Below are 14,449 nucleotides of genomic sequence, written 5' to 3'. Positions count from 1 at the left end.
CTTCTTACACTCAACGTGGTAGAAGCATGAAGAAAACATGTCCTACCTTGGTCTAGATCAAAGGCAGATACTGTAAGGACACTGGTTCCTGGAGGCTGGTTCTCAGAGATTTGGCCTTCGTACTGGCTCTCCTCAAACCAGGGCACCTCATCATTAACATCAATCACATGTACACACAGGAGCTGTGTGGACGATCGCTGAGGGATCCCATGATCTTCTGCAATTATTGTGAGGTTGAAGACGTCCTGCTCCTCCCTGTTGAGTGGTTTGGAGATGGACAGAGAACCTGTAGGAAGATGAATCAGCTGTGAAATGTGCAGAGACCTTTCCTGTGCGCATGTATACGTGTGTGCGGTTAGGACTTGATTATAGCCTGAATACGGAGACAGTTACACGACAAGCACAACATGAGAGTGTGCTACGTATCAAAGGCTATAAAACTGGCTACTTTCCACTCGTGTGTGTCATGAAGTCACAAAAAACAAGTGTGAACCGTGTTGCCGTGTGACGGCCAAATCAGGGCTAATCTTCTCCACACACACACAAACAGCACTGCCTACCTGACTGCTACCACCACCACTGCTGGAGCAGCCCAGTGGTCTGGCCACAGTTTATGAGATTTTCCATTGGAGAATGCCACAGCCATAGAGAAAATAGCAGTAAACACACGCTCTAGACACGCAACTGCCAGGCCTGCCGTGCTCTGCAGAAATTAGGGGCACTCCTGCCTCTTCATTATCTTGCCCAAAGAGAGTGGAACTTGCATTGATTCAATTTCAATTTCATGCTTTAAAATGAGCTGCAACTGTTGAAGAAAGAAGAGACCAGAGCCGTTTTGTTTTGAAGTTTTTCGCATGTGTGTTTTTCTCTTTATATTTCGCCACAGGCAGGAATATTTTCACCAGTTTCAACTCCTCTGATCCTGTCATATCCCTGGTCACTGATAACACATGGGCAGAACTCGTGCAACAGTGGGGAAGTTTTTGTTTTGGATGTTTTCAATTCCAACATCTTAAGCCTTTGTGGGGTTTGTGGCTTCACCCTTTGAAATGCAGTATGAGGGTTAGCCGAGGTTGTACAGACAAAAAACATATTTTGTTTTGCTCTTACACGCACAAGTTACTATTCAACATTTGATGTCTTCATCGCTAGGCCGCACTGTCAAAGGGAAACGCTATGAGCATGTCAGTATCTTTTTGCCTTCCGGCTTTTATTGTCATCCTACCAGATCATGGCCACTTATTTAGTAATTAAAAGGTTTTGCAAAAGAAATGTCCACAACATTTTGATGTATTTTATCATACATTCTCAACTCTGGCCTTTTGTAGTTATTTTTTGGCAAAACATTTGTAGCAGCTTCCAAACCTTGGTCTATATTTTGCTAGATTAGCTGTTTTCATTTAAACATTATTTCAGACTTTCAAACTCTTTCACATGCTGTTCTGTATATATACATATATATATATTCTTTCTATTATTTGCTCAGCAGTTCTCTCTTTTGTGGTCAACTTACTGGCAAAGTAAGTGATAGAGACAGGGAGGGGATGGAGCAGATCTTTGGTCACTGACCCTAAAACAGAAGCAAACCAGGTGCTCGGAGGATTATCTCTGTCATGATTCCAACAAATAGCCAGTGTGCATGAAAACACTTCAAGGTGAGTACACACACCAGGCTAAAGCCAAAATGACAAGCATGACAGCCCCTCCCCCGAATATTTCCACTCCTGGGCTGCTAGAGAGGCCATGCCGTTTGGCAACTCAAAGGCGAAAGAAGTGGTCAATGCTGACACGTGTCGCAAAGATCGCACAAACAGCCCTGGGGTCAGTGCTGACAAAGTGACACAGAGCCTCATGGAAACACAGAGCACATCGCTACACGCAGACACACACACACACACACACACGTGTGTACACATAAACGTGTGTAAGCGATCCCATCTTTAATGGTTCCCAGAAGCTGAGAAGGAGGCTCTTTCGTCTTTCATGGGAATAGATTCACAATACCAGATGATGGGGTTGGTGGGCGGCTGTGCTTGTGTGTGTTTGCACATGTATGTATGTGAGTGTACGAGTGTGCGTGTCTGTTGAGTATTTGGCAGGCCGCTCTGTCTGTCTGGTCTCCAACTGAGAAAAATAAGTCATGAGAGGTGAAGCAAGAGCCTCGCTGCACTCAAGAGTCAGAGGGGTATTCCTAAGTGTTTGTGTATATTCATAGAGACCTAATGATAACAGTAACGCAGTGAGTGACCAAGAAAACTGCACGAGGTCGAGAAGAAAAAAGGCAAACATTTGAAGAGTTAGGTTTAGGTTGACGTTATTTGTGTTAGTCTTTGGCGCCTAGAAACACTTAACACACAAAAACAATCACTGAAGTAGAATTATGTTCCTGTTGTAGTTACCGTCCTCTAGCATGTGTGGTAAGAAACTATTCTGATTCTTCTATCTCTTTTTCTTGTACACCGTCCTCCCTTAAGAGTTCACCATGGTGGATCAACAGCCTCCAGGTTTCCCCATGCCTTACACCCCTGTCTGGTACACCAACCAAATCTGCTTTTTTTCCTTGTTCCCATCTAGTCTGATAAATCAGCACATGTCAAACCCTCTCAACCTTGCAAAAACAAAAAACTTTATCATCCGATATCGTCCTCTCAGGTCACTCCTAATAAACATGTCACTACCTGAAAGTACCAGTGTCCTAGGTCTCACTACCAACTCCTAAATTTTCTGCAGTCCTTTAGTCGTACATCACCATTAACGTTTGTCTGCACTTACTCCACCCTGTCTGCACCCTGTACCTCACCTTTTGTATGTCATAAAAACCCTTTGACAGGTAATCACATTTAGAGAAAAATATGAAAGAGAACCTAGCAGTGTAAAACAGGAGTTAAAAAAAGAGTGGGCAGGGGGGGTGGAGTTGGAGTTGGAGACGAGTTTCAGGCGTTGCTGTATGTGTGACACAAGAAAAGCAGCAAGAGCGAGAAAGACATGACCTGGAATGATACATGTTTTAGGGACAGCTTCACTGTCTGAAAGACAGAAAGTCTAGTTACGGGTTATTTGGGTATGTTTACAATAACAGTATTGGATGGATGATTCAAGGTACTATGGCAGAATAATTGCTTTAAGCGAGTCCAAAAGGGACCAAACTTTATTGAATCCCTCTATTTTGAGGGATGTGGTTTTTGCAGATGGCAGTTACAAAACATTCTGACCAAAAACAGAAAACCTACATTAGTCTAAACTCACCAGTGTTGGGGTTCAGGTTGAATGTTCCTCCGGTGTTGCCTGACTGGATGCTGTAGGTCACCCTGCCATTCTCCCCTTGGTCTGCATCACTGGCTATGACATACAGAGCCACAAACCCGACAGGCTGGTCCTCCATCACGCTGACAGCAGTTGGTGAACCAAACACTGGTGGGTTGTCGTTCTCATCGGTTATGTACAATCTAACGGTGACAGACCCCCAGCGTCTCTGGCTGGCATCAACGGCAGAATCTGTGGCCTTAACAACCAGGATCAAGTTGCTGGTCACTTCATGGTCCAGCTCCTGTCCCAAAGACAGCACTCCAGTGGACGGGTCAAGTTTGAGGAGGCCAGGCGTGTCTGGACACTGGTGGAGAATGAAGTAACTGATCTCACTATTGGGACCACTTCCGTCCTCATCTATAGCCTGAAATGTATAAATGGAGGAGCCGGGCTCCAAACTCTCAGAGATGACAATGGTGACGGGGTCCTCCGAGAACTGAGGGGCGTGGTCATTGCTGTCATCCACATCGATGCCCAGGTGCACCAAGGTGCTGCTGGGTGGAGACTGAGAGAAGTCGTCCACCTCGATCTGCAAAGTGTAGTGTGTGTCTCGTTCGTAGTCGAGCGGGCGAGCCAGATAAACGTCTCCAGTCACACGATCCACAACAAAGGTTCCATCGTGGTCAGTCCCTCCAACCACCACGTAGGTCACCTCGCCTTCCTTCGAGGCTTCTCCGTCACGGAGGCGAACTGAGCCAATAACAGAACCAGGCTTGGCTTCCTCCACAGTGTTGAAGGATATGGAGCGTGAACTGGCCTTGGACGTAGGACTGTTAATGCTGAGAACCTGCAGTGAAGAAGAAAACACTGTCCGTGAATGTGCATTTGATCTGTTGATCTTGTGCTTTACTTAGACGCCTGGTGGAAAATTGAGTTTACAATTTTGTAAACAAAGTACAAAAAATGTTTCATGGATTAGGGGCAAAGCAGAAGCAGATTTCCATCCACCCAAATGTTCTCTGCATGTTCACAGGGAATAAAATGGAACCAGTTGCAAAAGGTTTTCATAGACTTGAATAACATGCTTGCTAGCATTAATCACACTTAATCTGATACTTTCAACAACGCCAGGAAAAATACTAGATGATAAAAGTAGCACAATAATTGAAAGAATATGATGAAAGGTGTAGAATAAACTGGATTCTATTTATGAACTTCCCTTGATGAACATTAAGAGGTCAAGAACTTTAACCTTCTGGCTTTGTAAGAAAAAAAAACTTCTATTATTTATATGTCGATGGAGTGTGCATAATGTTGTTTTTAGAAAAGCCTGGCAAATTTAGACAACCGTTAGGTGGGGTGGGTTAACATGGCAGGGTCACTCTGATCGAATTTTCAGCTGCATTACTGACACTGTTTCGTAAGCCAAGCGGGTGATCTGCAACAGCATTGTTCCCACAGCAAGTAGGCACTTCACAACTGGGCCGTGCTCTGACATCACATGCCTAAAATTGGTTCCACATTGGATGGGAAAGGAGGTTTCCAAAAATGAATTGGTTTAGCCCAATCCTGCTAACCACTGCAGTAATACACGAGTCAAAAAAGATGATGTAAATACATTACAGAACAGCAGCAGCTAGCTAGATAAACAGTGGCTATGTATATATATGTACGCTGTGTATATATATGGAAATATATATATATTTTTATATAGATGTTTATGGCAGTCGATTAAAATGTATCACAGAGTAGCTGTGGATAATTCCTGATTAATCACGATTATTCGAAGGGATATTGTTTTTGGTAAATACGATAAATTCAGGTTGACTGGACGTTGGAGCCTGCACTGAACGTGATGGTATTTTATACTCCAGAAATAGTGCAAATATTACTATGTGTATTGACAGAAATATACAGCTGTATCAACGAACCAGCTGGGACTCGGATGCAATTTTTCCACCGCTGATAGAAATGTCCCTTCTGAATAATTTACAGGAGGGGGAAAAAAGGGAGGACAGTTGTCAAACGCGAGGCTGAAGGATCCAATTCTTTGATATGAAAAAAAGTGAGTGTTGAGTTTGTTTGTGGTGGCGGAGTCTGACCTGAACTGTGAGGGAGCAGGAGGTGCTGCGAGGAGGCAGGCCTCTGTCAGTGGCTGTCACTGTCAGAGCGTACACAGCTTGCTCTGAGTGGCTGAGTGGAGATGATGAACGCAGCTCTCCGGTGTTTGTGTTTAAAGAGAAACGCTCAGCCCTTGGACCTGTGACAGATAAGAAGTTTTACGTGACATGATGTGTGTGGGAGGGGTGGATACACAAACCAGAGGTAATTAGGATTGTTTTCCACAGTATTTATCTATATCCAAACAATGATGACATTTTTATTTTCATTAAAACCACTAATAGAATGCAGTAAAGTAAAGCTTGTAAAATTCACTCAAGTAAAGATCATGATCTTATCTTCGAACTGCGTCACCTAAGCTCTACCTCTGTTATCCCTGTTTCTAATTCTGTCCAATCTGGTGCCTGAAGCACCTTAATGCTAACGCTAACCTTGATATATAATATGCACATAATGCAAATATATAAGAAAATTCATAGATCAATTGTTTTGAGAAACCATGAATATGTGTTTTATGCACTTTAGAGGCATGAGAAGACACGTTGGTTTCTTGTAGGTTAACCAATAATGAATGTCTCAAACAAGCTACAAGGACGGTCAATATGTGATTGTGAAATAAATTTGTTGTTTTCTGTTTTGGTACAAATGAAATAAAATAAATAGCCGTCACAATACTATAACCAAGCTTACAATGGAGAGTTATTATGGTTACTGCATTGATTTACACAGACGAACAAATGTCTTCACTGTTACAGGTCTTTTACCTGACAAAGAGTAGAACACAGTTCCATTCTCTCCATCATCAGGGTCTTTAGCTTGCAGTGTGCCCAGAAAAACCCCTGAGATTTGACTTTCTGATACCTAAGTAAAAAAAACATCACATATGTAGAATAATACATGAATTTATAACATGGATTTTTTTTTCAAGGCCTGTACCTGTATGATGAGGTTTTTTCCTGATTGACTGTGGGTGAAAACAGGGCTGTTGTCATTGTCATCCAGGACAGTGATGAAGGCCGTGCCCGTGGCACTCCGAGGAGGCGAACCTCCATCTTGCACCACTACTGCGAGCTGGTAGCTCGACAGCTGTTCTCTGTCTAAAGTGATCCTTGTACTGATCTCACCTGGGGAGAGAAGAAGATGGATAAGAGGATTTTCATGCTGAGGCACAGGTCCAGAGCACTGGAATAATGATGAGAGACTTAGTCGTCAGCCAGCTTTGATCGGTGACACACAAGCAACAGTCACGCACAGTGTGTAGATGTGTACTCTCACATCGCACGAGAAACTGAGGGGTGGAGGAGGGCTGCAGAGACAAACAGCGGCCAACGAATGATCACAAATCATATTCTCCTTTTCCACCTGCAGACTAACAGGCTCAGCAGTTTAATTAGAGCCTAGCATGATGCTTAGTGGTGCTGTCACTTCAATTTGGCTTATTCATGACAATATCTTCTGTAGATGACTCAAGAGTAATTCCTTCCACAAATAGTTCAAATCTTCACTGACAAACACAACTAAGATCTCTTTAAGACGTTACCTTTTGCACTCAGATAGAGAAAAGTTTTTAGCTCTCATTGGAAGGAATTACATGCACACGTGTCTTGGCTTAGTGATATTTAAATAAATGCCCCAAAAACGACTACAGAATCCTCTTACGTGATATAAGTGTAATCCATAAATCCTGCATATTAGAACGTTCAACAAATTAAATGCGGCCTTTCTCTTGTTTTGCAGACAGTTCTGTTGACAGCAGATTTATTTATGCTTCTCAGCTCGTCCTTGTATTCATGCATATTTTTATTTCTTATTTTTTTGAATACACAATAAAACAAACATTAAATAACAGCACTTCGGTCTAATAAAGACAGCGGGGGAAAAAGGTATAACTATTGACTGTACTTACTTCAAAATTTCTGATATTTTTTCTTCCACATTTAAAATATCTTTTTTTTTAATGTTTTTTTTTCTCGATTTTACAGTCCCTGTCTGGGGAAAACAACGCTTGTTGTTGCACCATATCAGTTTTCCCAGTAAGGGATCCATTAACCTTAATCTAATCTAATCCAATACAAAATTATTTTAAATGACAAAAAAGGGTATATTTAGATATTTAGCTACAATAGTCAGTTTCCAATGTCAATCTAAGTGAAGTTAATGTAATGTTTTCTTTCTTTTCAATGCCATAAAAGCAGCATCTTCAACTCACCTGTATTGGAGTTCATATTGAAGTGGCGTTCAGGACGCAAAAAGTGATAACTGATGCGTCCGTTGAGTCCACTGTCTCGATCAGTGGCTAAGACATGACCAAAGCCTGTTCCGGCCGGCAGGTTTTCTCTCACAGCCATAAACACCCTTTCCTGTGTTAGCCGGGGCGAGTTGTCGTTCTCATCTGTCACTGATATTCTCACGGTGGCGCTGCCCGTCTTTTTCAACTGTCCATAGCCTGCACTTGCCATCACTGTTAGAAGATACATGTCCTTGACTTCTCTGTCCAGAGCACTCTTCACAAACAGCCATCCACTGTCTGCGGCGATGCCAAACCCTGCAGCGTCTCCATCTGGACGGAGGTGATAGGTCTGTGGATTAGAGTGACCTGAACCAGGAGCCTCTCTGTTCAGGGCTCTGACCTGGAGGAAGCGTGTATTTATTGGTGTATTTTCCTTTAATTCTACACGGTAGGTGAGCGTGTCAAACACAGGTCCGTGGTCATTCTCGGCCTGGACATGTACCATTAGCATAAAGGTAGCACTGAGCTGGGGAACTCCATTATCCTTAGCCAACATTCTTAGGTCATAGCGAGGGTTACTCTCAAAACGGAGGCTCCCAACTAAGCGGATCTCTCCGCTGTTGCGTTCTACGCTAAAGGTCTTCTGGACCCCATTTAAAGGAGACAGGTCATAACTGAGTTGTCCATTGACTCCGGAGTCTTTGTCCTCAGCCTGCAGCCGGTACACAACTGTACCTATTTCTGTGTTTTCTGGTAGCAGCAGGGACTCTGAGGACGAGGGTGAAAATACCGGCGGGTTGTCGTTGATGTCCGCAATGGTTATATGGACACGTGTCTGACCAAAGGCTGGCGGGTTTCCGCTTCGAGCTTGTATCTCCAACTCAAGAGTTGATTGGGCTTCATGGTCCAGGGGTAGACTTGTCCTTAGGACTCCAGTTTCAGGGTCCACTATAAAGTAACCTGCTGGGTCTCCAGAGCTGATTGTGTAGGAGACATCTCTTGAGCTACCTGATTGGTCAAAAAGAAGTGACACGTCACTTAGAACACCAAAGAAAGAGGACACTTTAAATATTTATAAATTCTCCTGACTTCAGACGTGGGTGTGTTTGATGAGACCGAGCCTCTTTCTTTATTGTTTTTAATAATTCCTGCATTAAAGATTGCATGATGCTGAATGATCCAATGGTCTAAAATAAGTAAATAAGGTAATAAAACATATTTGTTACTGACCTAAGGTTCAGCTTAGGTAACAACAGTAGGATTTAAGATGTTTTTGATTAGAAAACAACAGGCTCTGAGTCTCCTGCTACACTGAGTGAGTCATTGAGTCTTTTACTGTGATTTTAGGACCAAAGTCTCACTCAAGGATTATGTGCCAAACATTTCATTAGAAGACAACCAGCTCCATCTACTGAGCCTCAGTTAGTCTGTGACACACCTATATACCAGGGTTAGCCAAAATATAATAAGAGAAATAAAAGATCATCTTAAAAATAACAGTACACATGATATTGATAAAAATATTTTCCTGGACCGATTGTCCATTTCATTCTAAACACATCTGAAATCTGCATTTCCATTAAGGAATGTCTTCTTTGATCTGTCTCATCTAGGGACTAAAATCTATTTCCTTTCTGATGTTGTTTTGTTAAAGGTTTGATCTTCGCAGATTGAAGTCTGTTTGAATTAAAGGTAACACAGTTCAACTCATGACAATATAATGACGAAGCTGTTGGAGACGTGTAACTGGTGTGTCTGATCATGTTTAAGTCACTGAAATCAGACACAGTGTACGACCTGGAGATAACTGTGTAATCTACAAATGATGTTTCCTAAAAAGTTGGATTCAAATCTGTAAAAACACAAAAATGTGTTTTAATTGACCCTGCCAATGATAGTTCTTTACAATAATCAGTGTAAAAATATTGATTTGGATATATATTCAATTAATATTGGTATATACTCCCATAAGATGTGGAAAATGAAAACTGCGTCACATTTTAATCGTCTGTAAATTGTTTCACTTTTGTGTATGTTCTTAATGTTTTATCCAATCTTTTTTGTTATTCACCTTTTATTGATTCCACAGATACAGTATGTTGATTTTCAGGACCCTGATATGACAGAAACATACGCAGCCCAATTACTAAAGAAAGGAGGTAGAACTGGTGTAGAGTTCACCAGTTCTATCGCCTTGCTTTAGTAATTTGTGCAGAATTAGGGCTGGTATTACGACATCAAGAGTAAATTGAGTTTTTGGTAAAAGATCCAATTTTGATATGAAAGTGTGTCGCTATTAAATCCTGATATTAACCCATAAATCAATGACTCAGCAATCTCATGCTGGTTTTTATCAGCAGATTTAACCCTTGACTTTTACGAACAAGGATTCAAATAAGTGAGTTAGTGAAGGTTACCTGTTTTGGTGCTGGCCTGGACGACGCCCACTACTGTTCCTCGCAAGACCTCCTCCGATACAGTAAAGTAGTACTGCATCTGTTCAAACACAGGTGGCGCTACTAACCCGGCCACCACACTAATATTGACTCGGGCATTGACAAGGGACACCAGACCCCCACCGTCCTGAGCTGAGATGACCATGGGGATGATAGAGTTGGCTTTCCCGTAGACGGACCGAGACAAAGAGATCACCCCTACAACAGGATGCAGTTATTAATGGTAGATTTGAAAATCTTAAATTTTAAAAAAATCATCAAAAATCAAAGACTTGGTTCAAACTTAGACTAACCTGTGTCTTTGTTCAGTGTAAAGTACGGGGAGGCGCCACCTGGTGCTGTCTTGTAGGTTATTTTGCCATTCTCGCCCGAGTCTGGGTCGTAGGCCATGACTCTGACAACAGATGTCCCAGGAGCGCTCTGCGTGCTCAAGCTAACAGCATAGCTGACTGGGTAGAATGTGGGTCTGTTGTCATTAATGTCAACCAGATCAACCTTCACGTAGGCTACTGAGCTCAGTCCACCCTGAAAAGGAAACAAAAAGCTCTTTTGTTGACCCTTGCCACTAAATCATAAGGAGGAAAAACACACACACACACACGCACGAGACGCAGGATTTAGGCCACATTAACGCAGCTAGTAAAAAGCAGCAGTAAAGTTTTCATGTACAGCGTACCCTCTAAAATATAGTCCCAGCAGGTTCCTGTGAAGGCATAGGGATTGATAGTTTCCCTTGAGATGTAGCAATATGTCAAGACCCCTGGAGGACAAGAGAGCCCCCCCTCCCCAACCAAACAATCTGCTTTATAGGCAGCTTTTTATTTGCAAAAACTACAGTGCAGGCTTTTCATTTGGACCAGGTGGCAAAAATGAAGAAGGCAGTTCTCTGACTTGTTAAAATATTACAGCCTGACACTTGAGGTATTTTCCCTCTGACTGCTTTAACAGAACCGCAATAGGTTCTTTTTTTTTCAATTTCAACATTTTATTTTATATAAATTAGGCAGAATATTGTAATCAGGGTGCAATACAAAGTTTTGATTGCAAGCCACGGGCATTCAAACATTTTTTTTCCACTTGGCTGCTTATGCCAGAATTGATTTATCCTTTCTGCACAAATCATCACATCTTTGCTCTCTTGTCAGTAGTCTTTTACTTCACTATTTTTTATAGAAATACTGATCATAATATGCATATGCAGGATTCCAAAATGCGGCTGCTTACTCCATCCACTGCAGTTACAGTGAAGTCGAAGCTGGTCGGCCCTTGATCTCTGTCCAGTGAAGCGCTGATGCAGATCTGGCCTGTCTCTTTGCCAATGGTGAACTGGGAGGGAACGGCGCTGTTAATACCAGAGCCGAGGGAGTAGGTGATGGAGCCAAAGGAACCTCCATCTGCATCTGTCGCAGTCACCTGGAGAGAAGACAAATTGGTGCATAAAAGTTATCAACGTGAAAAAGGATTAAATCTTTTTAAAATTACTCTAAAGCTCCAGAAGCCTGAAGGAAATTATTTTGTTTCGAATTTTCCACTGCTAAAATTTGTTTTAGTGTCACCTTTGATAATTGTCAGGGCAATATCAGTAGAACTTTATTCTTAAACTTTGTTTACTGCAAACCTTCAGTCAGTTTTGTTTTGTTTTTTTTATAGTGAATTGCCCATTTTAATGGATTTTCCTACAGTTTGTCTAACCTTTAACTATTTTGTAATTATTGCATAACATTCTGTGTTTGTGGTTTGTTTGGTATAATACAAATGAAAAGCTAAAATGTTTAATGGGAATTTCTTTAAAATCTTTGGCAGGGTTTAAGAGTTGGGGCAGTTGGTGGTTTTAAACCCAGTTTAAACTCTACTGCAGTCCTACTACAAAATACAGTAAATAAATGCACAAAATGAAGTCTTAATTCTAACACAAGAAGAAGGAAGTGTAACCTGAGAAATATTCTCATCTCTGCTTGACAATGAATGCTGAGGTTCGGACGGACTGTGCTAGCTAAAAGAGATACTTCGGCAAGCTGCAAACTTAAAAGGCGCTCCATACCAGGTGCTTTGTGAAAGCATTCTTGGACTCTTATTCAGTGTTGTTTATTATAGCCAGAGCATGAGCCAAACAGTCCCTTTGGCAGTGAAGTTTTAGGGAATAAAAGAGTTTGACGAGAAGCAAGATGACTTCCACAGGCTCTGGGAGAGCCGCCAGCAGGGAAAACTGCGGTAGTGGCGTCTGAATGCAAAGGACAGTGACATGGATGGCTGGGGAACAGTGGAATGCCACCATATGCTTCAGTGCAATACGTTCTACCCTTCAAGTTGTGGTTTGGTTTCAATAAAACCACACAATGAGAGAGGGTTGAAACTACTGGAGCTCTAAAAGCAGCTCATCAGCCATGGGCCAGGTTGGCGACCTAATTACCCCAGGATCATCCAAGACAGCACGGGGCAAACAGACCATTGATGCCACGAGCTTAATTGTTTGCAAGTGTTACATCTGCATTGTTGTTTGCAAAAAGAATCGATAACACAGATTTATAGGTTTGTATTTTACTCTTACCTTTAAAAAATGGCTACAAGAGAAAAAATACAACCTTAAATCACGCTTTCATGTTCCAGCACTCAGCAGCAGGGAGCGTTATACGCGTAAGGCCAAGTAGTCATCAGGAACATTGTCAAGATAAATACAACAAGCCGGGCTTATCATCAAAAGCTGATGGCTTTGGTACAAGTGTAGGAAGATGAAAATCATTCATTCGACATGATGAAGCTCTAGGCTGCGGTAACTCAGGCTCCGACTCTTTTCCTGAGCAGATGGCACAAGGGGGAATGAGCAGAGAGCATGCCACAAACTCTCGACTGTTACTCCGTACAGAGGGTGGGCAGTGTGTGGAAGTGAGGGAGTTGTAAAGCTGGCAGAGTTGCAAAGCCAGAGAAAAGAATAATAAACCGCATGAGGAAAAGGGGAAACCAAGAGCAATACAAGAAAGCTGTTCCATCTTTAATGTGCAGAGGCTGCAGTTTAATATTTTATCTTTTTTTTACAAGGGAGGACAAGTTATTTATAACAACTTCGCTGCAGAGTTGTTTTTCTCACATTCTTTTGACAAATGTCAGCTGGAGGTAAAGTTAACTGAGCAGTTCCCATGAACCTCTCAGTTTGAATAATTGGAAAAACACAGCAGACGTGCTGCAAATGTAAAAATATGTCGATATTTCTGACGTGTTAAGTAGTGGTAAGTTGGTTGGGGGTTTAGTAGGTACTTAGGCAGGTAGGGTTAAAACCAACGACGTAGGAGTTAAAACCAATTTTGCACAGGAGCTAGTTGGCCTGAGGAGAGGATGAATACACCTCATGGTGCCATACAGGGAAGACGTCTTTGTTTACCTTCGACGTTTGTGCGTCATACATTGGATCGCGCTACATTCGCTTTCTTTTGTTTGTGTTGTTATTTTGGGAACTTTTTGCCGTTCATTATGGCCCTCAAACATAAGTCAGACTCCTCTGATGTTTTTATGTTCTAGACCATTGTTTCCCAAAGACTGGGTCGCAAGAGATTGTTACTGTTATTTATAGGTAATGCTGTTATGATTGTACTGGTACAGCTCACCTGACATCTAATAAGGTTGTTTGAACCAAAATCAGTTTGACACCCCTGTTATAGATCATGCTGTTGTTACTGTGCTAACGTAGCTTTGTGACAAAGGTACTTTGGTAGAGTATGTGAGTTCTGACTTCTGGTGAAAATCGAGTTACATCATTCTGTAGGGACTGAATTCCAACGTAAGTCGAGGACCCCCTGTATGTGAGTGGATAGAGTGGTCATAGGTTGCAGCTAGGTAAGTTGAGTCAGTTAGTTGTTTTTAAAGTACTCCTCCAGCAATATATCAACCACAGAAGAAAGACGAGAAAGGAAATAAAAGGGAACTCTTAATTCTCTTTGGAAACACTAAACATGCCGCACAGAGGGTTTGTACAAATTCAATCAAGGTGCATGAGGAGGAAAATATGCTTTTATAATTCTCCTTATCCTCAGAGTAAAGACATTAAAATGTGGTTTAAAAAAACTTTTATATTGTATTCCATGTGCAACTTTTAAGGGGAGTGTACTGCGAGTTAAACCACAAAATGAGATTTCCATGGTTTCCAACCAGCATTAGAACAGTGCCTACAGCAAATGGGCTATTTTGGAATCTGCAGGAACTGCAATTTCACTTCCACCCTCACTCATGGGTTAATCCCAGCATATCAGTGTCATCGTACTGGCTCATCTGTCCGAGGGTTCCTCATTTGACAGCCCCCCGGTGTGCAGTTAAAAACCAAGCAGGACAATCAGCCAAAGCATAGACCATGGCCACGCTAAATGATGCTAACTTGACATAAAAGTCTCAGGCATTCATTTCTTAT

At 42.0% G+C, this 14,449-nt stretch overlaps 1 protein-coding gene across 1 annotated transcript in view; it reads right to left on the bottom strand.

Annotated features, from left to right (window-relative positions):
- The window catches only part of LOC103378210 (protocadherin-16-like), an 83,487-nt gene that overhangs the window by 10,650 nt on the left and 58,388 nt on the right, over positions 1-14,449 (bottom strand). The window contains 9 exon segments of the mRNA XM_008309328.3: positions 47-286; positions 3,247-4,093; positions 5,349-5,506; positions 6,132-6,228; positions 6,304-6,491; positions 7,577-8,605; positions 10,015-10,251; positions 10,347-10,578; positions 11,278-11,466. Coding sequence (XP_008307550.1) covers positions 47-286; positions 3,247-4,093; positions 5,349-5,506; positions 6,132-6,228; positions 6,304-6,491; positions 7,577-8,605; positions 10,015-10,251; positions 10,347-10,578; positions 11,278-11,466 — 3,217 coding nt within the window.

Source organism: Cynoglossus semilaevis, chromosome 4 (genome assembly GCF_000523025.1).
Source record: "Cynoglossus semilaevis isolate Cse_v1.0 chromosome 4, Cse_v1.0, whole genome shotgun sequence".
NCBI classification, from domain to species: domain Eukaryota; kingdom Metazoa; phylum Chordata; class Actinopteri; order Pleuronectiformes; family Cynoglossidae; genus Cynoglossus; species Cynoglossus semilaevis.
Note: the sequence above shows the minus strand (reverse complement) of the source record. Positions and strands in the feature narration are given on the sequence as shown.